Source organism: Papaver somniferum, chromosome 9 (assembly GCF_003573695.1).
Source record: "Papaver somniferum cultivar HN1 chromosome 9, ASM357369v1, whole genome shotgun sequence".
In the NCBI taxonomy this organism is placed as follows: Eukaryota; Viridiplantae; Streptophyta; class Magnoliopsida; order Ranunculales; family Papaveraceae; genus Papaver; species Papaver somniferum.
The window spans coordinates 203,569,588-203,596,659 of NC_039366.1; the positions used below are offsets into that span (position 1 = coordinate 203,569,588).

The following is a 27,072-nucleotide window of genomic DNA, read 5'->3' on the forward strand; positions in this document are numbered from 1 at the left end:
AGATTGTAAATAGCAAAAATTAAAAGCCCCTTAACCAAATATTTTTGGTAATAACAACTTTACCTTTTTAGGATTAGTGTTAATACTAATGATTGGTTAAAATAATTCTGATTATTGGTTAATGATTAGTGTGACTTGGCTTCGCCGGTCGTTTTGGATTTTTGATTTGGTATGGCTGGACTTAGGAATTTTTCAATTTCTAACATTCATCTAATTAATCCAGCGAAACCCATTAATCCAGCGAATGAATCAATAGAACCCAGCACCAGCAGCATCGAAACCACCATCTTCAATTTCATCTCACCAACAACCCTAACTGCAACCTTCTTCATCTGAATCCATACTTCTCGGCCATCAAATTAAGATACAACCCAATGTTCTCGACATTCCAGAACTCAAAATCCCCATTTATTCTCTTTCGTTCATCCATTAATTCACTGCATCAACTTAAATTTCTTCCTAACCTTATGTGAACTGTCAAAGCTAGTTGTTAAAATCTTAAATATACAAAAACTTGGAAAGCAACTTAGGGATTATTTTTGAAGTAGCTGCATGCATATATAAAATTATTAAGCTTCCCAAACCACACATGAAACAGTTGTTGAACACACAAAAAATTAAGTAGAAAATGTTTATCTTTGGCATTTCTTGAACTTTTACCCAAATTCAGCCAAAGCATTTTCACTGAAACTACAAAGAACCATCCAGGCTAACTTCATTTTATCCCATGAAGTCTACTTCCTCCCATATTCGAAATATTCACATCCTAATGTTCCACGGGGTTTCTTCTGTTTTATCACGAAGCTGATTGAAACGCCTGCAGTTGGTGGCTGGATCAACTGTTTTGAAGGAGCAGCTAATCTTCTTGTCCTGTAGTTGTATTCTTCAAGAAAGCATTAGACGTGGCCAAAAGGGAAAAACAATTTGTTAAGTGCATGGATTAATAAGGGGACTACAACACAAATTGGATATATAAATGTTGTATCTCAAAACAATGTTCAATTTGTAAACTTGTCTGTTCTTTCCATTAAATAATAAGCATGTTTTAATGTTTCGACCAATAAAATTCCGCCATTTGTCATCACTAGATTGCTTTTTTCCAAAGTGACTTACATGACTTAGCATTTTAAAAGAGGGAAGATAATAATCTCAAATATCAGACAAGATGATAAGATTCATTAGAGACATAAAATTTGATTTCATACCACCACATGTGCAAACAACTACCAAACAAGACAAGCAGCTTAATTAACAAACACACGCGTAACAGATAAGGATAGAACCCAAGATATGCAACACCCGCAACAAACTACCAAGGCATAGGGAGCTTTTGATCACTACTTATGGAAAACAAATGAAAGGATTCCAAATACAGTGGATATGATCGTGAGTGCAATAACTAGAATTGCTGCAAGGACCGACACAATCGCCCATGGACTGTTGAAATACTCACGCTTCAAAGTCGCTTTCCATCTATGCCAGCGCTTCTTATAAAACTTGTTTATGTCATTTATGTAATTAGAATAATAAGTACTGTCTAATATTATCCCAACGCAAAGCTTGTTAAACATTTCAGAGACGTCTTCATCGCAGCCTAAATAATTAGAAATTATTTCTTCTTTACGAAGAAGCTTGACATCATCCGCAGAGTTTATAAGAAAATCCATCATAGTAACATATGAAGTTATATGGTAACCTCCACCACATGATTGCTCACAAGCGATGACATTTCTAAGCAATGGATCAGTTTCGTCATAGATACATAATGGAGGAATTTTCAGAATGCCTGTACGACGATTGAATTTAATATCCAAAAAACTTCCTTGTGCAGACCCCTTCTTGAACCTGACTCCTGCAAGGCTTAGCTCTGTGGCACTTGGTAAAAAGAAATCGGTTGATGTATCTGAAGGATTTTCCCTTTCCTCATCGGTAATACAAGTACGTTTTAGCTTCGTGAATAGATTATGTATAAATGATTTCAAAAATGAATACTGCGAAATTGTGAACTTGACTACCGTGTTGGTTTTTAACCTCGTAGGAATCTGTACTGTTTTCAATGAGGATGCCGAATCCACAGGATCAGGAGGTTGGACAAGTTTAATAAAGAAATCTAGTAAATGGTAAGCATTTTCACATCGATTCAGAAGCTCTTCAAGAAGTATCTGATTAGCTGGCGATATATACGACAACTTTCCGTTGATAATAAAACTGTGAATAACCTTGTTCAGGTACGTATGCCCCGACTCTTCTACATTGATGATGATCTTGGCCAAGCATTGAAGGACAAACAGTGGAATTTGGTTTTCAAGAAGGAACATATCCTGTTGGACAATCATCAAGAGCCAATCGTTGCCATCTAACGGGTCATCTGCAATATAATAACTCCCCAAAGTGTACCTTATTAACATCTTAATTATGAACAATCCATCGATTATCATCATTTCGACAAATTTGTTACTGTCGGGTTCAACTGATTCTGAATAGCACATACGAATTTCTGTTTCCATCTCTGTAACAGATGAAACACACTCATCTACTATTGCAAACAAATCTTCTTCTTCTTCTTCAACTGTTAGCGCATACAACTTGGAACTTTCTCTTCTGGCTCTTACGGTTACGGTAAGTAATTTGCGTGCATACAACAACTTCAAGTCTTCTGTTGCTTTTAAACTTTGGTTTGCACGGTGATAAGGACCAATAGAGACAACCCCAGGCTTGTATGCACTAGGCTTTCTCATTTTGTGAAATCTTTCAGGAACCCTATGAATAGAGCATCGTCCCGAAGGTGCACGAATTTCAAGCTTTTCCATGATAGAACTAGCTATCCGATTTTCCATTCTAATTGAAATGGATGCTCCACCGTCGCCTATCATCTTTGGTTGCATTGTATCAGAATCCATTTTATGGATGTAAAAGTTAAAGACTTTCCAACAGTCTTTTTACACAACCAAAAGGTAAAGCAGTGATCAACATGAGAGTATAGAGGGAGAATCTTTGGAGTGTGATTTACTTTTATTACCAATCCTTGGAATGTGATTTCCTTTGATTGCTAACCCCTTTTATATACACGCGGTGACATAAACAAGTAGAGACTATTATCATATCCAGATATATTTATTACTGAAACGTAAAAAAGATTAAATTGTTGGGTGCAATAATCAAAAATAAAGAAAAATCAAATAAGCAAAAGTTATTGATATTTAGCTCCTTTATAATGGAAGTGATTGCTTTGACGAAACGAACAAGCTCCCCATATCTCCGTAACAACAACATGGCAAAACTTTGGAAAACAAAGTGAGTCGCGTGTTCAACACGCTGTCCTTAAGACATTAGCGCCCGACTACACTCAAGAGTGATGCTATAAACCTCACAGGACGGATATCTCCAGGATAAAACACCCTAATACACCTACTACTAGTATATGTAGTAGATGCTCAACTTAAGCTTGACAACTCTGAAAAACATTAAGGAAAATTGCGAATGCTAAAGCAATACAAAATATCTTCCCTGGGGTCTCTCTAAAATATAGAGAAACCCCTTTCCCATGTTTTCCCTTAGGAGTCCCTCTAAAATATAGAGCAACCCCTTTTCCATTCATTTAAAAAAAAATAGTGAATTGTTTATATAATTGACAAATCCAACTTAAGAAGAGCTCCTTCCCTATGTGGGACTAAAAATCTTATATAGTCTCTTAAAAACAACTAAAGAGTGGAAACTCCACTATGTGGGACTAATAAATTTTTCATTCACAAAAGAAACACTAAATTAAAGTCTTTAGAAACTATTTTATTAATCGTTTTTCTAACAATCCCCCACATGAATGAAAACTCAGTAAAACGTGAAAAACACAGATAGATCTTGGTAAATCAACAACCCAATCTCACGACCCGAACTGACTGAAAAGACGGACAGATCGTGCATGTTGAAGTCATACTAGTCATTTCAACGTCCTCTCCTTCACACGACAGTGTGTTGATCCCAGGGTCATATTATGGATTGCATAAATCATAATAGTATAGAGAGCTTTCATCTTTAGTTTCTCACAAGTGAGACTAAAGGTTTCTTTCACCAAAGTGAAAAAATCATGAACTAGTGCACCCTTAGGTCCTAAGAACTAGTAATACCAAGACCATAAAAAGACAACATAAAACTCATTTTCTCAAAATGAATTAAAAATAGATAAAAACGAAAAACAGGAAATGCCACTATAGGCAAAGGTGTCAACGAGGTCTTGAACCTTTGCTTAGTGAGAGATTACCGGAACTACTTACTAGACAGTGAACGCGATGTCTTGCACTGCTAGCGTTTGGTGTAATCCGCGATAATAACCACGCATGATATCTCCAAGGTTACTGCCAAGCTCGTGCCGCTGTGTCCGTTTTGGCCCTGGACGTATCCTGTTTCTCATAATGCTCTAGAGAATCAACTCATATTCTCATAGGAAGCGACCCACTTCCTCATTCAGATAGGTGAATTCCATCAAGAGTGTTTACTGCTACACCCCACTTCAATCTTAAATTGAAACTATAAAACTCATTAAGACTTATTAAAAAGTCATCCTCCAAATGCAGTCACACTATCACGTCTACACCATAGGGAAGCGACGGAGAATGAATTTCTCTGACAGTGTTTACCTTTACCCACCACAAATTAGTTTCTCATTCGAAACCTTGATCATGGGATCTCCAGTCAGCAAGGTTGAGTATCCTTCATGGAAATTTTAATATATGAGCTTAAGCCCCAACCCCCTCGATGCATTTTTAACTATCTCTTTGTACCAACCTTTCGTCAAAGGTTGCGCGATATTCCCCTTGGACTTTATCCAATCAATGGAAATAACGCCGATTGAGATTAGTTATTTCTTAGCTTTAACTATTATAGCTTGGCTAACACAATGTATAGATATAGCTGGCACAGGCCTATGCCAGAGAGGAATGTCTTCTAAAAAGAATCTTAGGCACTCGGCCCTTATCTAACGCAATACTCTCAGATTCCATAATAAATTGAATAATATTAGTTTGTCTGAAAATCTTCCAAAACCAAACTCTATTGCTAGAGTGAAAACATATTCACTCGTAGACATAGACTCCTCTGAGTCAACTATCCAGTTTGCATCACGAATTCCCTCAAGGACAACAAGATACCTTTCATAAATAAATCAAAAGGTAATAGAGTATTTTAGGTACCATAATACTCTACTAAGCGCATCCCAGTGCTCTTGTTCTGGACTACAAATATATATACTTAACTTAATCACAATATAGGCAATGTCTGGACTCTTACAGTTCATTAAATTTATCAGACATCCTATAACTCTTGAGTATTCAAGTTAAGGTATTTCATTACCCTTATTTTTCCTTGAGACTACAAGAATAATTGTACGAAGTACAAGCATGCTTACAATCAGACTGATTGTATATCTTAAGCACAACTCAATATAATGAGAATGACTAAGACTATAAATGTTTGGTTATCCTCTAATCCTTATCCCTAAGATTACATCAAAAGGGACCAAGTCTTTCAAGTCAATGTTCTCATTCAGTACATGTTTTTTAGTGGAATTAATCACATTTATGTTTGTATCAAGAATATCATCAACATATAAGCATACAATCACACAGGCGTCCTTAACAAGTTACTTGTAAATATACTTGTCAGATTCATTAATTTAATTTATCACATGATTAAATTTTCCATGTCACTATTTACGTGCTTATTTGAAAACCATACAAAGATTTTTCAACTTAAAAACTTTGTCTTCACAATCTTTCACTACAAAATCTTCAGGTTGATCTATGTAAATTTCCTTATCTAATTCACGGTTTTAGAAAACCTTTTTTAACATCCATCTGATGTATCTCTATGTTCTTTATGGCAGTAATAACAATTAGCATCTCAACGGAAGTAATTCTTGTCACAGGCGAATTAGAATCAAGGAAATGTACACCTACTTTTAGTTTATATCCTTTAGATATCAACCTAGCCTCATATTTTTCCGCAGTTCCCTCTACCTTACATTTTCTCTTAAAGACTAATTTACATCCTATGTCTTACTCCCCGGAGGTAAACTAGCATGATCCCAAGTCTGGTTCAGACAAACTTTGTCCATTTCACTAAATGAAGCTTCTTAGAAGAGTGGGGTTTCAGTAGATATCAAGGCTTCTTTACAAGTCTGGGGCTCAGAATAAGCTAGGCATGTTATGAAGTCGGTTTCATAAGAAGTCTCAAGTCTAATTATTTTACTTCACTTAGGCTCAACATCAACTTCATCTTATTTTAAAATAAGTTCTGACTATTTGAAAATAAATCTAGGGGATCAACAACACATCTCTAATGAGGTACAGGTTTAGAATAAACATGTTCAAAGAACTCAACATCCCTAGATTCCGTAATAATATTCACACCAAAGTCAGAAAAAATCAGAACACACAACCAAAAATCTATTTGTATATATACTCAGCATACCCTAAACGAAAACACAATCAACATTTTTGGTTTTAATCTAGTTCTTTTAGGAAGAGGAATTATAATCTTAGTCAAACACCCCCACACTTTGACGCATTCATAAGAAGGTCATCTACCTTTCCATAAACCATATGGAGTTTCATTTGATCCTTAAAAGGGTATTTATTCAGGATATACTAGTTAAGAGGACTGCCTCCCCCCCCCCCCCCCCCCCCCCCCCCCCACACCACACACACACACAAGGCCGCAGGTAATCCAGAACTAATCAACATGGCAATTATCATCTCCTTAAGGATACAGCTGTTATGTTCCAAGCTTCTAATTGGTTTCTAACTTCAAGTTTATACATCTTAAGGCTTCTAAGGCGTCATCCTTATCCCTAAGCAAGTATAGAAGATAGTACCTCGTACAATCATCTACGGAAGTTATAAACCATCTTTTACCACAGTGGTTTTGGGTTGAACTCATGTCAACTAGGCCTAACTGAATTAATTCTAAAGGCTTAGAAGTACTCTGAAAATTTGTGCTAAAAAGTTTTATAGCATATTTTGATTCTTCACAGATTTCACTTTTGTGTTCAAAATCCAAACTAAATTTGGGTATGCAGCCTATGTTAGGCAGTTTATTGATAGACGCATTTATGTGTCTAATATAGCTCATTTGTATATATTGTTAGTACTCGATATTGTACTTATTTGATTATTTTATGTATTTGTAGGTGTTTTTGGAAAATAATCACTTGCGGCGAATTTGGCTAAAAATGTGGCATTTGGACCTCCGTTGATAACGTACCGGAAGCGCCTCAGAAGTGTACCGGAAGTATCCCAGAAATACCCCGGAGGAACCCCGAAAAAAGTGCGGAAAATGCCCCAGAGGACACTTGTTATACGGATCCTTGATTTTGGATAAGGGGTAACCTAATTACTAAGGGGTGACCCATTTCCAGGCAGCTGCTAAAGGGACACTGTTGGAGCTAAGAAACGTAGTCCTAAAAATTCTACTGCAAGTGCACAGTGTCGGCAAGCAACACAGGGCAAGCACAGGTCAGTTCCACAGGGACAAGGGGGAGCAAGTGTGATCTTTCTTATTGTGACATTAAACAGAACTAATCATTAGCATTCAACAGAACTAATCATTAGCAATTATTACTTCCCAATCATTACACAGAACTAGCATTTATTTTTCACTAACAACCATTAACAGACAGGCATTAAATTCACAACCATTAACATTTATTAACTGAGCTAGCATTAACTTCTCCACTAACTTCAAACAGGATTAGTCTTAACTTCTCAATCATTAACAGTTGCTCATCATTAATCATAACTCACATTTATTTCAAACAGAAGTAACAGAACAAGCATTAAATTTCCACTAACAGTTATTAACATTCAATGCAATGATTTCAGGTTAGCATCAAATTCAACACAGTCTTTATTCCTTAAGCATTAATCACTAACTACTAATCATTAACATTAACTGAATCATTAACATTAACATTTATTTCTGGAGAACTAATCATCAATCATTAATACTAATCATTAACATTAACTGAGCAACAGAATTGGAGGCAAAACATTACACTAATTCAATCATTGAGATTGAAGCAAAGTTACACAGAGAACTGAAGTGAACAAGCAAAAGAAGAGGGTAAAAATTCTGAACAGTAATAAAGATAGGGTGAATCAGATGAATGGAAACTAGGGTTCAGAATTCACCTCTCAGCCCTTACTAGCATGTGAACCAATGCACTACTCAGCTTCTTTAAATGGATAAACTACCTCCAATCACTCAATCAAGGCAAGCATTAGTTGTCTGTTTAAAGCACAACTAATCAAACACAATAGCAAGCAATTTAGAGTCAGTGAACATACATAGGGGAATTCTAACTACCTAGGATGCTTGACATTCTAGGTGAAAGCAACATGTTGTTCAACACAAAAATTATGTCCTACACAGTGATAATGATCATACATCAGTAGCAATAGACACACATTCTAATATTAAGGCTAAGGGTTTCATCTTAACCCTAATTAAGATGCTTAGTTCATAATTAGAGAGCCTAACATGATACTAAGAGTGATGGTGTTCATGGTGAAATCCATAGTAACAGGACACAGAACAATTTTACTTGATAGAGAAATTTTTACTGAAATTCCACTTGGGTCTCCTCTCTCTCCTCCTCCCTTACAATGTTACAGTGCACCATTTTATATCAGACACTCAATCTCATGGTGAATCCCAAAAACAGAAAATTAGGTTTTCTAGAAATACAAAAAATTGGACTTACAGACTCCCAAAATCTGCTCGACCCATGCTGTCTTCTGCTATTTGCTGTGAATCACCCATACTTCCTTCTGCTATGAACTCAGTTACCATCACCCTACTTCTCTCATTTCAGAACCCTAACAGTGAGTAGAGTTAATGAAATGGGTGAAATAGGGGGATGGTCTTTGTTGTCTGTTGATGGAGATGGTGGTGTTGTCGGGTGTCTGTGGTGGTGGTGGAGCTCGAGGTCTGGTGGTGTTGCAGAGAGTTGCAGGTGATGGTGGTTCTGGAAGTGGTCGGGTGGAGGAAGATGAGATCGAGTTTTGGGAAGAAGGGGGTGTTTGGGTGGTAGTATAGGCTTTGGTGCTAGGGTGTGAGGCGGGATTATCTGATTCGATGTTTGGCGAGCTGATCTGTAGGATGTGACGATGGTAGGTGGATCCAACGATGAGATGGGAGGCTATGGGTAGCGACCGTCGGATGGAGGAATACAACGAAATGGACGGCCCAAGATGGAGATCGGCGTTGCGATGTAAAGCAGGAGCTTCGGAGATTGATGTGCGACGATGGAGCGACCGTAGGATGCTGAGAGGCTTCAATCTGACGGCTGAAATCCGAGACGGGCTTGGGTAATGGAAATGGGTTTGAGAAAGGATTTTGGGCCTTGGGTGTGCCAGGCCCATAACTTCTTTAAGAACAATTCTTCCTTCTTGAGCCCATTTCTGCCCTCTTGGTCTTGTGCACAACATTCTTCGCGGCTTCCTCGCGTAATTCCTCCCGGCTTTTTACTACTTTTCTGCTCTTTTTGCTCCGCAATTCATCCAGACTTTATTCATTACCTAAAAATATAAAATTAAGTAAGAAAAATATTTATTCTTGAAAACAATGAAAATACAGAATATGGGATAAAATGTAGAATTAATGCACAAAAGATGAGTTAAATGCCAACAAAAATATATATAAATATGCACTATTTAGCACTCATCAAATACCCCCAAACCTGAATTTTACTTGTCCTCAAGTAAAACAAGACTAAGGAAATCCTACCTATACCACTGTCGCTGGTCTCTCGAATGCATTTAGCGTATGCACTAAGCCTTTTAAACCACAGAGTGTCCCTAGTGGACGAGTTGAAGTCTCGTGAAGGTTTACCAGAGGTGTGCCTACAAAACCTAAGGACAAAATATAAGCTCATATTCCGTCAAATGTGACATGTGCAAAACAGTTTAAGCTCACAGCAAAATGGAGATGTCAATCTAGCTATCAAGGCACAATCCTAGCACTGATAACAAATAAGGACATGTGATAAGAGTGTAAAGTGTATCTACACATGTGTAAAGAAAGATCTGAAGTTATGACTACTAATCACCAAGAGATAGTTTCTCAGGCTAAGAACTGAGGTCGAAATCTAGCTAGCTGTCCGGACTTTACGAGAATTGTGAATGAGTTGGAGGTATTTCACAATTTCTCGCGTTGTACATCAATGGCATACACCCTTCCTTGCTTATTACAATGAAACAACAAAAATAACTATTTACATGACTCTTATTTACATTGACAAATCTCTTTTTATTTTTGGAACAAGAGATGATGGAATTGATAAATACTTGATTTTTTTGGTATTTTTCTGATATTTTTTTTTCTGAATATATACATCGTTTTTTTTTTTTTTTTTTTTTGATAGATTTTTACATATGGTAGCACTTTTGATACATACAAAAAGGAAACAAAAATTACATGACACTTTGCAAGAGGTAGCCCTTTTTGATGCACCCAGTTAAATTCGATGGTTGTTTTCTTAATGTAACCTCCATCTTCTATCCCAACCAACCAAAGAACAAGCTAGTCAAGTTTCGTTCAGTATTCTAAAGTGATTGGCAATCGTGACTTCCTATCCAACACCTTGAAGATCGAGGCCATACATGTATTGGTAGATCGTGCGCGTGCAAATTTCTTATCACTATGTGAATTGTGCTAGAATCAGGGTGCCTAAATATCTAGACTAAGACTCCTAATAATAATACATATTTGCACAAGAGTCAACATTTCAAGGTAAATGAGCTCCATTTTATGATTTTTCATTTTTTAATTTTTTTGAATTTTGATTTTTTTTTTTTTTTTGAATTTTTTCAAAAAGATGGAGTTCGTTTTCTATTATGGCAATTTATCATGGTATCTACTCTATACCCCCAAACCTAAACTAAACATTGTCCTCAATGTTTCAAACATGGAAAGAATTATAAAACAATATATGAAGAGGAACATGCTGAGTAGAGTAAAAGGAGAGAGAATACCCGATTGTACGGGAAAGCTCGATTAAAACTCCGTTATTCAAGGCAAAAATCCATCATATTGAGAGTCACAATGGATGAGCACAAAATATATACAAAAGGAAATTTAACTAACACATTATCTACAAGAAATTTGGTTTTTAATGGGATTGGACTTTTTGGAAAATTTTGGTTTTGTCGGGCGACATTTGGTTTGGATGGGAAAAAGAAAAATTTTGGTTTTTAGGGGGAAAAACATTTCGAAAACTTTTTGGTTATTTAGGGAAAGAGTGGACCAGTTTAGTCCACATAGACCGGGTCCTCCAGGTTGGTTGTTTCAATGTCGGGTGGGAATGGCTCAAGGAATGGCTTTAATCTCTGCCCGTTGACTTTGAAAACGTTTTGTTGGAGACATCCTCCAACTCTACAGCTCCATGAGGAAAACTGTGCGTACTAGGTACGGACCCTTCCATCTGGAACGCAGTTTTCCTGGAAAAAGATGTAATCGGGAGTCATACAGCAAGACTTTCTGACCAGGAGTGAAAGATTTGCGTAGAATACGCTTGTCGTGAAACATCTTCATCTTCTGCTTGTACAGCTTGGCACTGTCATAAGCCTCATTTCTCAATTCTTCCAACTCGTTGAGTTGAAGTTTCCGTTGAATTCCAGCTTCGTCCAGAGAAAAGTTCAGCTCCTTGATTGCCCAGTAGGCACGATGTTCTAATTCCACAGGTAGATGGCACGGCTTTCCATACACTAGACGATAGGGGGACATGCCAATTGGTGTCTTATAAGCTGTTCTATAGGCCCACAAAGCATCATTCAATCTTAATGACCAATCTTTCCTAGACGGGTTGACCGTCTTCTCCAGAATGTGCTTAATTTCCCTATTAGAAACTTCTACTTGTCCACTAGTCTGAGGGTGGTACGGAGTAGCAACCTTGTGAGTTATGCCATACTTGCGTACTAAAGACTCAAAGTACTTGTTACGAAAATGTGAACCGCCGTCACTGATGATAGCTCTAGGGGTACCAAAACGTGCGAATATGTTTTCCTTTAGAAATGAAAGTACCACCTTGTGGTCATTTGTTCTGGTTGCTATGGCTTCTACCCACTTAGAAACGTAATCAACTGCGACTAGGATGTACAATCTACCGTCAGAAATAGGGAATGGACCCATGAAGTCGATCCCCCAAACATCAAAAATCTCCACAATCAGAATGGGGTTCAATGGCATCATGTTTCTCCTCGAAATGCTTCCTAGCTTTTGACAGCGTTCACAAGCAACGCAATAATCATGGCAATCCTTGAACAATGATGGCCAATAGAATCCACACTGCAAGATCTTTGCAGCGGTTTTCTTGGCACTGAAATGGCCTCCACATGCCTGGTCATGGCAAAAAGATATCACATCTTTCTGTGCGGTGTTGGGGACACATCTCCTAATGATTTGGTCCCGGCAATACTTAAACAGATATGGGTCATCCCAGATGAAGTGTTTAACTTCAGCCAAAAACTTATAGCGGTCTTGTCTCGACCAATGTGAGGGCATCCTACCTGCAGCAAGGTAGTTAACGATATCAGCAAACCAAGGAAGGTCTGAGATAGACATCAGCTGTTCATCTGGGAATGATTCTCTAATCAGCTCAGATTCATGAATAGACTCTAAGTTAATCTAGACAAGTGATCAGCAACCACATTCTCACACCCCTTCTTATCACGGATTTCGAGTCGAATTCCTGTAATAAGAGTATCCATCGAATAAGGCGAGCTTTAGCATCCTTCTTGAAAGAAGATACTTCAAAGCCGCATGGTCTGTGTATATGATGATCTTAGACCTATCAAATACGATCTAAACTTGTCTAATGCAAAACCCACGGCAAGTAACTCCTTCTCGGTAGTCGAATAGTTGAGTTGAGCATCATTAAGAGTTTTACTAGCATAGTATATCACATATGGTAGTCTATCAACACGTTGCCCTAGAACAGCGCCAACGGCATAATCAGAGGCATCACACATGAGCTCGAACGGCAGTTTCCAATCTGGTGGTCGGACTATAGGAGCGGTGGTGAGGAGAGTCTTGAGTTCTTCCCATGCCTTCACACAAGCAGCATCGAAGTTAAAGACAACATCTTTGGCAAGTAGGTTACACAAAGGTCTTGAGATTTGGCTAAAGTTTTTGATGAATCGCCGGTAGAACCCAGCGTGACCTAAAAATGATCGAATCCCCTTCACAGAGTGGGGTTGAGGTAATTGCTGAATGAGGTCGACTTTAGCTTTATCTACTTCAATTCCTTTTTCCGATACGATGTGTCCTAGAACTATGCCGGAGTTCACCATGAAGTGGCATTTTCCCCCAGTTTAAAATCAGATTCTTTTGCTTACATCTTGATAGCACAAGGACTAGATGGTCCAAACATTCGTCAAAAGAGGAACCAAACACAGAGAAATCATCCATAAAGATCTCGAGAAAACTATCTATCATGTCTGAAAAAATGCTCATCATGCACCGCTGAAAAGTAGCGGGTGCATTACACAGCCCGAAGGGCATACGTCTAAAAGCAAATGTCCCAAATGGACACGTGAATGTAGTTTTTTCCTGATCTTCTGGTGCTATATGGATTTGGTTATAACCGGAAAAGCCATCTAGAAAACAGTAGTGACTGTGTCCAGACACACGTTCTAGCATTTGGTCTATGAAAGGGAGCGGGAAGTGATCCTTCCTTGTTACTGTGTTCAACTTCCTGTAGTCGACACATACTCGCCATCCTGTGGTTGTACGTGAGGGGACTAACTCATTCTTTTCGTTCCGAACTACAGTAATGCCTGACTTTTTAGGCACAACTTGAATGGGACTAACCCATTTACTATCTGAAATCGGATATATGATACCCGCATCAAGTAGCTTCAAGATCTCACTCTTAACGACTTCTCTCATGTTAGGGTTAAGTCTCCTTTGCATTTCCCTAGATGGTTTGGCATTCTCTTCAAGATTAATGTGGTGCATGCAAATGGTGGGGCTTATCCCTTTGAGATCTGAGATGGTCCATCCTAAGGCTTCTTTCTGCTCCTCAAGGACTCCTAAAAGCTTGTTTTCCTGTTCTATGTTTAATTGTGAAGAAATGATAACAGGTAAAGTATCAGAAGGACCTAGAAATGCATACTTCAAAGTCTCAGGTAATGGTTTCAATTCCTGGTTGGCCTTAGGCGACTCATCCGAAGATATAACAAACTCCTCAGAAAGTGGGGGTTGTTCCACTGTATTCTGCCACTTAGTGATGTCCATTTGAGGTACAGACTCGAGCAAAGATTGGACTTCACTAGTGTATTCATCATCATACAACTCCAAGTTAACACCTTCCAAACATGCTTGCAGGGGATCTTTTGACATAATGCTAGTCAATGAATCTTGTATCAAACTCTCAATCATATTGACTTCATGTACCTCCTCATCATCAGATTCACAGGTTGTTGACTAACATTAAACGCATTCAATTCTACAGTCATGTTTCCAAAAGAGAGTTTCAACACTCCATTCCGACAGTTGATGATCGCATTGGACGTCGCCAGGAATGGACGTCCTAGAATGACAGGAATGTGACAATTTGGGTTTTGGACAGGTTGGGTGTCTAAGACAATGAAGTCTACAGGAAAATAGAATTTTTCAACCTTAATCAAAACGTCTTCTACCACTCCACGAGGAACTTTGACAGATCGATCTGCTAATTGGAGAGTTATAGGTGTAGGCTTCAACTCTCCAAGACCTAACTGCACATAAACAGAATATGGCAGGAGGTTCACACTTGCACCTAGATCTAATAAAGCTCTATTGACCGTGTGTTCTCCGATAGTGCAAGAGATTGTTGGACAACCTGGGTCCTTAAACTTGGGTGGAGTTTTGTTGAGAATAATGGAACTCACTTGTTCAGCTAAGAAAGCACGTTTGTGCACATTAATCTTGCGCTTTTGAGTGCACAAATCTTTGAGGAATTTGGCATATGCAGGGATTTGCTTAATTGCCTCAAGAAAAGGAATGTTGATGTTGACTCTTTTGAACAGTTCTAACATCTCATTGTAGTGGGTGCTTATCTGTTGGCGAACTAACCTCTGAGGAAAAGGAGCAATAGGAACATTAGGAGGTAGAGGGACATTCCTAGCAGTAGGTTTGTCGGCTTCACTAATGTGCTCGGATTCTTTTTCTGGACTGGAGGTTTCCTTAGGTGGTGTAGGCAATGCTAAGTTTGGCTCGGATTCACTTGTTTGTGGTGCCTACATTGTTCTCAACAACTTTACCACTTCGGAGAGTGGTGATGGAATGGACTTGATCGGGTGAGGTTCTTTCGCAAGATGATGATGTTGTGCCTGCTTGAAATATCCTCTTTGGTTCTTGTTGGGGTTGGCTAGGAAGTTTACCCTTTTCTCTTGTATTCAATGCATCGCAAATTTGACCCATCTGTAGTTCTAGAGCGGTGACTCGCTGATCAGTTGCTTTCTCGTTTTTCATCAGATGTTGGGTCAATTGATTGATACTTTCTTCAATGTTGGACAATTTCTTGTCAGCAGTGTATTGAGGGTACGACTGCTGTTGAGGATTTCTCGGGTATTGATAGCCTTGGTTGTTTTGATAGCCTTGATTTGGTTGAGATGGTCCTCCTTGGGCAGGGCCTTTGGACCATGAAAAGTTGGGGTGGTTTCTCCATCCTGGATTATAGGTCTGTGAATATGGGTTGTGCTCTTGTTTTTGAAACATAGCGTTGCTTGCTCAAGCTTAGATTCCTGGAATGCATGCATTTCCGGACACATTGACTTGGTGATCAGATCCATTACATAGAGCACAGATAGCCATTTCGACATGTTCACAAAAGGTAGTGGGAGAAGGGTTTGCGTTTTTCTGTAGTTCTAACGCTTCTATTCTTCTTGCTAGCGCAGCCATCTTTGCACTTCCTTCAAAATCAGACTCAATCCTATGGACTCTAGCTACAGGTGTAGTCTTTCTAGGTTCACGAATGGATTCCCACTGTTGCGTCTTCTCAGCTACTTCAATCAGGAAGTCCCAAGACGCATCAGCAGTCTTGTTTACAAAAAGACCATTGCACATTGACTCAACCGTTGTTCGGGTGGACACATCTAGACCTCATACAAAATTTGCACAAGTCTCCATTTTTCAAAACCATGATGGGGACATTGGAGCAATAATTCATTGAATCTCTCCAAGTATCTAGCTAGGGTCTCACCCTCTAATTGCACAAAGCTATTCAGACTTTGACGAATTGTCGCAGTCTTGTGATTTGGGAAAAACTTTTTGAAAAACTCCTTGATGAGATCATCCCAAGACATGATGGATTGAGGCTGTAAAGCATACAGCCAGGCCTTAGCCTTATCTTTAAGGGAGAAAGGAAAAAGCCTCAACTTTAGGATTTCGTCAGACATTTGAGTGAAACGCAGAGTTCCACAAATCTCCTCAAACTCTCTCACGTGATGGTACGGGTTTTCATTTTCTACACCTCTAAAAACTGGAAGCATTTGTATTGTGCTCGATTTCAGCTCATAATGGCCATTGGCTTCGGGTAGCACAATACAAGATGGTTGACTAGTTCTAGTTGGGTACATATAATCCTTGAGTGTACGGGGTTCTCCCATTGTTTCTGATTGATCTGGACTGTCTACCTCAGAACTAAGGATTTCGATTGGATCGTCCGGGTTAATTCTAACGAGTCTGTTTGTTTGGTCTCTGTAGGTCACAATCATGTCCTAGCAGGTACCTCAACTAACATGTTGGTCAGAGCAGTCGGAAACAATTTTTGAACCACAAAAGGCCCAATATTTTGGTTTAAAATGGGTTTGTTTAGGTTTTGGTTTCACAATGGGTTTTGGTTTATAAAATGTAGAGCCCTAAAATTTTTTTTTTTTTTTTTTTGTTTTGTATAAAGTTGGGAGCCTAATGGATGGGATATACACCTAAAGTCCAAATTAAAAGACAAGCCCACAAAAGATAAGAAAAAGAATAATCACAAACAATAAATACAAGCCCATAAAAGAAAAGAAAAAGAAAAAAAAAAGAAAAAATTAAAATTATTACAGGCCCAAATAGAAAGAAAAGAAAAATTGAAAATTATTACAAGCCCAGATTAATACTTAAACACAAGCCCAAATGAATTTAATGAGGCCCAGTTGGGTTATCTCATGGGTTAGGCCTACCTGAATAGCACAGCCCAGCTGTTCGGTTTTAGTTGCAAAAGCCCAGTTGGGCTTGGATCGTCCTACACAGCTTTGGTTTTTCTGAGGCCCAGTTGGGCTTTGATTCACTCTGCAGCTTACGAGCTTACAGCCCAGATGGGCTTTTGTTCAGTTTCTGCACCTTCTGCAGCTTTCAGCCCAGTTGGGCTTTTGGTTCAGCAAAGCTGCAAGTGCACCAGCAGCAGCAACACAACAGCAGCAGGAGCAGCAGCTTGGGAGAGGCTAGCAGGTCAGAAGCACAAAGCAGCAGCAGGACAAAGTAACAGCAGCAGGAGGAGTAGGTTGGCAGGGAAAGAAAACTGCAGCAGCACAGCAGCTTGGCAGCCCAGTTCAGCAACAGGCTTAGCACAACAGCAGAAAGAGGAGCAGCACCACAGCACAGTTCAGTGAGCAGCAGCAGGAGCAGTTTAGGAGCAACCCACAAGAAAGAAAGATCAATTGCGCCGCAACCGAGTCCCCGGCAGCGGCGCCAAAAACTTGTTGGAGCTAAGAAACGTAGTCCTAAAAATTCTACTGCAAGTGCACAGTGTCGGCAAGCAACACAGGGCAAGCACAGGTCAGTTCCACAGGGACAAGGGGGAGCAAGTGTGATCTTTCTTATTGTGACATTAAACAGAACTAATCATTAGCATTCAACAGAACTAATCATTAGCAATTATTACTTCCCAATCATTACACAGAACTAGCATTTATTTTTCACTAACAACCATTAACAGACAGGCATTAAATTCACAACCATTAACATTTATTAACTGAGCTAGCATTAACTTCTCCACTAACTTCAAACAGGATTAGTCTTAACTTCTCAATCATTAACAGTTGCTCATCATTAATCATAACTCACATTTATTTCAAACAGAAGTAACAGAACAAGCATTAAATTTCCACTAACAGTTATTAACATTCAATGCAATGATTTCAGGTTAGCATCAAATTCAACACAGTCTTTATTCCTTAAGCATTAATCACTAACTACTAATCATTAACATTAACTGAATCATTAACATTAACATTTATTTCTGGAGAACTAATCATCAATCATTAATACTAATCATTAACATTAACTGAGCAACAGAATTGGAGGCAAAACATTACACTAATTCAATCATTGAGATTGAAGCAAAGTTACACAGAGAACTGAAGTGAACAAGCAAAAGAAGAGGGTAAAAATTCTGAACAGTAATAAAGATAGGGTGAATCAGATGAATGGAAACTAGGGTTCAGAATTCACCTCTCAGCCCTTACTAGCATGTGAACCAATGCACTACTCAGCTTCTTTAAATGGATAAACTACCTCCAATCACTCAATCAAGGCAAGCATTAGTTGTCTGTTTAAAGCACAACTAATCAAACACAATAGCAAGCAATTTAGAGTCAGTGAACATACATAGGGGAATTCTAACTACCTAGGATGCTTGACATTCTAGGTGAAAGCAACATGTTGTTCAACACAAAAATTATGTCCTACACAGTGATAATGATCATACATCAGTAGCAATAGACACACATTCTAATATTAAGGCTAAGGGTTTCATCTTAACCCTAATTAAGATGCTTAGTTCATAATTAGAGAGCCTAACATGATACTAAGAGTGATGGTGTTCATGGTGAAATCCATAGTAACAGGACACAGAACAATTTTACTTGATAGAGAAATTTTTACTGAAATTCCACTTGGGTCTCCTCTCTCTCCTCCTCCCTTACAATGTTACAGTGCACCATTTTATATCAGACACTCAATCTCATGGTGAATCCCAAAAACAGAAAATTAGGTTTTCTAGAAATACAAAAAATTGGACTTACAGACTCCCAAAATCTGCTCGACCCATGCTGTCTTCTGCTATTTGCTGTGAATCACCCATACTTCCTTCTGCTATGAACTCAGTTACCATCACCCTACTTCTCTCATTTCAGAACCCTAACAGTGAGTAGAGTTAATGAAATGGGTGAAATAGGGGGATGGTCTTTGTTGTCTGTTGATGGAGATGGTGGTGTTGTCGGGTGTCTGTGGTGGTGGTGGAGCTCGAGGTCTGGTGGTGTTGCAGAGAGTTGCAGGTGATGGTGGTTCTGGAAGTGGTCGGGTGGAGGAAGATGAGATCGAGTTTTGGGAAGAAGGGGGTGTTTGGGTGGTAGTATAGGCTTTGGTGCTAGGGTGTGAGGCGGGATTATCTGATTCGATGTTTGGCGAGCTGATCTGTAGGATGTGACGATGGTAGGTGGATCCAACGATGAGATGGGAGGCTATGGGTAGCGACCGTCGGATGGAGGAATACAACGAAATGGACGGCCCAAGATGGAGATCGGCGTTGCGATGTAAAGCAGGAGCTTCGGAGATTGATGTGCGACGATGGAGCGACCGTAGGATGCTGAGAGGCTTCAATCTGACGGCTGAAATCCGAGACGGGCTTGGGTAATGGAAATGGGTTTGAGAAAGGATTTTGGGCCTTGGGTGTGCCAGGCCCATAACTTCTTTAAGAACAATTCTTCCTTCTTGAGCCCATTTCTGCCCTCTTGGTCTTGTGCACAACATTCTTCGCGGCTTCCTCGCGTAATTCCTCCCGGCTTTTTACTACTTTTCTGCTCTTTTTGCTCCGCAATTCATCCAGACTTTATTCATTACCTAAAAATATAAAATTAAGTAAGAAAAATATTTATTCTTGAAAACAATGAAAATACAGAATATGGGATAAAATGTAGAATTAATGCACAAAAGATGAGTTAAATGCCAACAAAAATATATATAAATATGCACTATTTAGCACTCATCAGACACCAGAACTGGATAGGGGGAGGTCTTCTTCAAATTTCAAATACTGGTTTTGGCGGGAAAGGCCATGCATTTCGCTGTTGATTTTTGATCCGATTGTTGGAGTTGTTTTAGGGAGATTAAACACCGGAAATTGATTGGGCTGGACGTGATATGGATATAAAATTCTAGTATGGATGATTTCATGGGCTTAATTGGGCTAGAATATCCGGGAGAAGCAATCAAAGTTAAAACAGAGAGACGTGTCCTGTTGTGCACTTTCAAAGATTTTTGAGAGATTTCTGGAGGAATTTGACGATGGATTAACATGTACATGGTCTTATTCAAGTCTAGGGAAGAGTTTGGTAGCTATTTTATAGCTAACAACACGTGAAAAAGCTCAACAGAAGGGATTATTCTCTCAACAGCGCAGAGAAGAAAAAGTCGGAATTTATACGAGTTATTTGGGATTTGAGGGCTATATAAGAGTGGTTTCAAGTCATAGAAAAGTGGAGAAACCGGGAGGAGAGAGTTTAGAGTCCAGGAGAGCCGAGGAGAAGCGATTACAGAGAGTTATTGTTGCTGCTGCTGTTCGAGGAGGAAGAAGAAGACGAAGAACAGACCGGCTAAGGCAGTCGTTCTTCATTAGTCTTAAAACCAGAAACTGTGTCGTTGTTTTACAGCAACAGAAAAGTATCGTTTAATTTTCAGCACTTACTCCTTTGTAACAGTGACGCTGTAACACTTTTACAGCGTTGCTAATTCCTATTTCATCATATAATCATCAATAAAAACACCTATTTTAGCCATGAATTTATCTTGTGAGTGTGTTTTTGGGATGAGGAGCTAAACCCATTAGCCGAGACGACGGAGGAAGCCATTGGTACAAAATTTATTGGTATAATTCTAATTTTTATATTTATTTGCAATATTATTATTTGATTATTTGCACGAATTAAAATTGAATTAATAGTTTTTATTGAGTAATTGTGAATTGACTTGATGAAGCATGCTGGGTTTTAATAACTTTTGATGTTTTATACTTTTTAATTACAATTATTACTTCAAAAACTTATTTGAGGCAAATATTAGAATTGATTTTAAAGATAAAATTGCATAAGAACTATTTAGAGTTTACTATTAAAATGGTCATTGGTGGAATCCTAGTCTTGGTGTTTTTCTCTAAAGGTTTGAACTATTTTATTTATTTGTGTGTTTAATTTAAATCTAAAAAAAAATTGTTTTCTTCACAAGTCTGAAAAGACCCCTTTTTACCACTACTACTACAATCACAATTTGAAATACATCATTTATGCATTGACTTATAAGTTTACGGTTCCAAGTATACCATGCAAAACATTCAAATACACAAAACAACGCACAAGAATCAACTGTGTTCAATTTATCAGATTTTTCTTTAAGCTTATAAAGACCTAAGTCTTATAACCGTCGCTTAAAAAATCACTGCACTTAGTTACAACAAGTTTTCTAAATTCAATTATGATGTTCAATCTTTTACCATCTACAACAGAACAAGATACAAGATTCTTGTATATGCCCGGAACATGAAAACTTCATTCAATGTGAGAATATTACAGATATGAGCTTCTGCTCGACATTTCCCTTTTATGCAACCTCTGTTGCAGATGAGTTACTCATATAGAGTTTCTCGACATCCTTTATCCTCTGATAGAAGGTGAACATGGCTCTGTTTCAACAAACATGCTTGGTGGCTCTAGAGTCCACCCACAAATCTCTCACATTGGTTATTAAAATAACTTCCGACATCATGCCACTAAACTCGTTCTAGTTTGTTTCAACTAAATTAGCATTAACTTACTGCCATATGGCCAGGAATTTACAAACATAAAAATCACTCTTAATTAAAGTAATGCTAAATTCAGGTTTACGAAACATACCTTTATTATGAAGACCACGCTTAGAGTTGCGTTCGATGTTCTCACCTTTGCCATCTTTGGAAGATTTGTTTCCAACCACATGCGGCTATTAGCCATGTCCCTCGGAGATGACACCTTTATTCACAAATCACAATTCCAAATCAGAAAGTAAAATATGGGTTTTGAAGATAACATCTAAATTTTACAAACTTCGTTTGAATCACCATTTCAAAAAACTCATGGTTACCCCATAAATAATAATTTTGTCAATAACAAATTTCTGCTCGTCAGAATTTTTCAGAACAATTTCTCTGTTTTGTAAAATATCAAAAAAATATTTTTACAACTCCCAAAATTCTGAGTTGGTCAAAAGGGCTCTCCGAAATTCCTACTAGGTTAAGAGATATACTGGAAACTCTACAGCTGACCAAAAATTCGTTTTTGTTTTTCACTCCACAATTAACATCCATGATTCACAAAACCAACCATTTTCGATTACTACAAATAAATAATGTCTTAAGATTGTTGGGTGCAATAATCAAAAACAAAGAAAAATCAAATAAGCAAAAGTTATTGATACGTAGCTCCTTTATAATGGAAGTGATTTCTTTGACGAAACGAACAAGCTCCCCATATCTCCGCAACAACAACATGGAAAAACTTTGGAAAACAAAGTGAGTCGCGTGTTCAACACGCTGTCCTTAAGACATTAGCGCCCGGCTACACTCAAGAGTGATGCTATAGCCCTCACAGGAGGGATAACTCCAGGATAAAACACCCTAATACACCTACTACTAGCATATGTAGTAGATGCTCAACTTGAGCTTGGCAACTCTGAAAAACATTAAGGAAAATTGCGAATGCTAAAGCAATACAAAATATTTTCCCTGGGGTCTCTCTAAAATATAGAGAATCCCCTTGGGGGTCTCTCTAAAATATAGAGAAACCCCTTTCCCATGTTTTCCCTTAGGGGTCCCTCTAAAATATAGAGCAACCCCTTTTTTTCACACATTAAAAAAAAAACAGTGAATTGTTTATATAATTGACAAATCCAACTTAAGAAGAGCTCCTCCCCTACGTGGGACTAAAAATCTTATATAGTCTCTTAAAACAACTAAAGAGTGGAAACTCCACTATGTGAGACTAATAAGTTTTTCATTCACAAAAGAAACACTAAATTAAAATCTTTAGAAACTATTTTATTAATCGTTTTTCTAACATAAATAAAATTAGATAACATTGTTTTGTCAACAAAAAATGACTAAAATTGACCACATATATGCATGATTTTTCTTTTATATCCTTACTGTGTTCTATAACTGACTAAAATTGTCTTTAAATATCATAATCAATTTCTTATTCTTCGTATCATATTCTTTAAAGATTGTAATTTTAAATTTATGTAACATTGTTTACATATTATTATTTTCAAGATGTTTGTTTAGACGTCACTGGCTCTCACTTTTCATAGGGGGTGGTATCAGATCTTTTATTCCCGGTCAAGTTATTTCTCTGGCTATTCAACGCAAGCGCACTAAGTATCTGAACAAGTGTGTGGATCATGGTTATGGTTTTGGTATCATGACCTTTTAGTTAGGGGAGTTTGGCGATGATACTATTATATTTTTGAAAAGATTTTTTCAGCGAATAATGTATCAAACGCTAGTTCTAGCAGCTTTCTTTTTCATATAATAGTGTGGCCGTTCAGAAGGGTGTTGGAGCTCAGCTTGTGGCCAGACTCCTATCCAATTTCTTGTAAAATTAAAATAAAATAGAAAATGACCATTTGAAGTTTTCTTTTTTTTTAAAAAAAAATTATATTTTTATGTACCATTTTAATAAAAAATAAATAAACATAAGAGTCAATATTAAATAAATGTTTGATTTTAGTATGATTTTTTTCTCCAATTATATCTATAAAAAATAGTTATTCAAAATATAATTATGTTTAAATTCCATATAAAATAATAATACTATATTAAAAGATTATGTCTGTCTTTGTCATTTGTTAAAACTACAATAAGTTTATTTTACCAAACACAATTTTGATCATTTCTTTAATTACATTTAGAGTTTACCAAACACTTAACTGCTTTTTTCTTAGAATAAACCACGTCACATCAGAAAAAAGCTTTTACAAAAACAACAGCATTACCAAACCAAGCCTAATTTATCTAAATTTTAATATCGTTTATCCAATATCTAAAAAATAGCCCATTCATATTTTAATTATATCATAACAAATATTTAACAAGATTTCTATAAAGAGTAAGATAAATGACTACTAGAATTTACAACTTCTTATATTAACTTTATAAATTTAGGTTTTACGCAATTGTCGCACTTATATGTTGAAAAATTACAACGATAATCCTAAGATTATGTTCCTTCTGTGCCAATGTTATTGATACTTTTTAGTTTTTCCAAAATACTTGACATTTTTCATTTTTATATAATATATTTCCAAACAAGTTATTTCGTAGCATTGTTGAACTAAAATATAAATAATTCATTACCCATTTTCGTTCTTATTTAGACAGGTTTTTAAGAAAGGCTTCCAACAACAACATATTTACAAATACCCACCTCTTATTTTGCGAAATATATCAATTCTAAAATACATTACATTATAAAAGAAAAACATTAAAAAATTATTCTCTTACATTTTCCACTTCTTAGAAACGAGTTCCACCAATTCTGAGTGGCCGGCCCAGTTTTTGCCCTTCTCTGTCCTCATACTAAGGATGCAACACTGTGTCCTTTTAATTCCCGCACTGTAACATCGTCGGTTGTTCTCTTTTTTTTTTTCAACATATCGTCGTTCTTTCTGGATATACTCATTAAAGTTATTAGACCCATATAACGAGTTTAGATAAGTCTTTTCTTTGTTAGTTCTATGATTTTACTGATCGGTGAAGCTATTCAGCTCCCGCTCTCTCCAATCTAAACCGCACATTTAGAAAAAGGTGAACCACAATTAAACCTGAATGTGAATCAAATTCAAGATACGTGGTTTGGGTCGGAGGGAGCAGAATAGAGAGGTGAAGAATAGAGAGGTGAATAGCGTTTCCGTGTTGTGATGGACTTTTTAGATAAAAACCTAACTCATGCATTGCATCAGCACAGAGACCCTCCTAGATAACTATTTACTGTTCCAACGTTTGCCTTTCATTGCATACTAACTCTTAGGTAAAGGACATTGGCATAGTATAATTGCTGTCCGTGGACTTGACATGACGAGTATTTACAGAAGAAACTGTGATGGAACAGTAACTTTTCTTTGTTCGTAGGCCCAACGTGACAAGGCATTTGCAGCACTATTATTACCGTACGTTAAATTATACAACTACTGATACACCACGTGAATTGACAGTACCCCTTCGATGAAACAACGCTTGGTTAATTCATCCAGCTAGAACATGTATAATTGCAATGCATATAATTTCAAAGTTGGTCGGGGTCTTGTATATGTTCGTCATTACTAGTGTCGAATAAGCTTCAAAATTAACCACTACTTTGAATTAAGATTCTTCTATGCACTACATGCCTAAAGACTTTAGGGATCGGACAGAGTGAATAATAAACTTTATTGTCCCCGTTTTAGGGCATACGCAAAATTATTTTCGGGACATATTGAATAAAGATAAAAAAGGATTGTACCTAGTACATAAACATATTCAATTGAACGAAACCCGTGAATAGACAGTACCCGTTTGAAGAAACAACGCAGGGCTAGTACCTTGTACATCCAGCTAGAACACGTTTAAATGCAACTAGATTTTACGCCCGTGTTCCGCACCGGGCGCACCCGAAAACCATTCACCATCATTTTTTTTTTTGACAAATTTTTTGGTTTGGTGTGATGCGGCTTCGCGCCTTGTCGTGCACTGTTGATTTGATGTTGCGGGGCTTCGTCCCACCCCGTCCCTTAAGAAAATTTATTTGGTGTGGAGGCTCGAATTCTTCTTTCCCCGTCCAGATGCATGCTTAAGATTTTTAATTTGGTGTGTTCAAATTCCGAAGGGTAAAGTAAATCCGTCAAAACAACACCTTGATTTTGTCATTTTTTTCATCAACAACACCTTTAGTTCCTAATTCATCTGTTTATGTTCTTGTATCCTTGTGTCACCAAACTCTCTGCAATCCATCTCTTAAACTTGAATCCATATCGCTTAACTTGATTACTTTAAGAGTGCTTGAACATATCGCTTAACTGATTGTTACATCAATAATTCGTCCGACAAACAAAAAAACATCACACTGAACATCAAAATAAATTAAAACTTTGTCGATAATGTTCACAGGGATGTCAAGTTGCCAAGAAACCAAAACAAATACAGAATGAGGTGGATCAAAGAAACTCGTACCTGCTCAAAACATATCTTGATCAGACAACACTCGAAAAAAATGTTCAAATTCTTTTAAGACGTGTTCAAAATTACTCGATCAACAAAAAAAAACAGAAAGACGTGCTCCAGATTACTATTGTTGAAGATATTCCCAACACAAATACAGTTGCAGGGTATCTCTTTTAAAATTCCACTTGGATTGCAGATCCCCTAAGATCTAGTTGAGGCCGATATATTTATTTATGCATGTGCTACGCATCAGGCGTTTCTTTACGTTTGATTTGGTGTGGCATGGTTTCGTCCCGTGGCGCGTTTAAGATTTTTGACTTGGACACACGCCTCGTAGTCTTTGGGCATCTTAATCTCTTTCCATTTGGTAGTCATCCATTTTCAGATATTCGGTAGATTTTTATTTTACTAACCTCAAGGAATGAAAGCAGTTCATGTCAATATTACTAACCTCAAGAGGAAGGATGATGTTGTCGTTGTAGTTTGCTTCTTTTTCACTTTCTTCAGATCTTCGGAGTAATACTTGTATCTCTTAACATTCCTAGACTTTCTATTCTAACCTAAACGAAATTGAATCTAGTATACCATCAAGCGACTTTAGATGAGTTTTGAGTCACTAAAATATGACAACCAAACTTAACATACCAACGCTTGGTGAGTTCAACTGAGCTATGCTCTAACAAGTGAGGGTAATATCATCAACATAGACTAGTAGGAAAATAATTCCAATATCATCTCGTGTAATAAACAAAGAAGAATCACACTTACAAGTAATGAAAACAAGCTGTAGTAAAAAGGCATTAAGTCTGTGATACCATGCACGCGGTGCT

General features: G+C 37.6%; 1 protein-coding gene across 1 annotated transcript; it reads right to left on the bottom strand.

The window, feature by feature from the left end:
• Positions 1–1,151: 1,151 nt before the first annotated feature.
• LOC113307583 (UPF0481 protein At3g47200-like) lies at positions 1,152–2,975 on the bottom strand. The gene has a single exon (XM_026556026.1). It carries the CDS (start codon positions 2,898–2,900, stop codon positions 1,338–1,340), a length of 1,563 nt encoding a protein of 520 aa, XP_026411811.1. The 5' UTR covers positions 2,901–2,975; the 3' UTR covers positions 1,152–1,337.
• Positions 2,976–27,072: the final 24,097 nt, after the last annotated feature.

Excerpts from the sequence above, each read along its gene's own strand:
- LOC113307583 (XM_026556026.1), bottom strand. The coding sequence starts at position 2,900 with ATGGATTCTGATACAATGCAACCAAAGATGATAGGCGACGGTGGAGCA.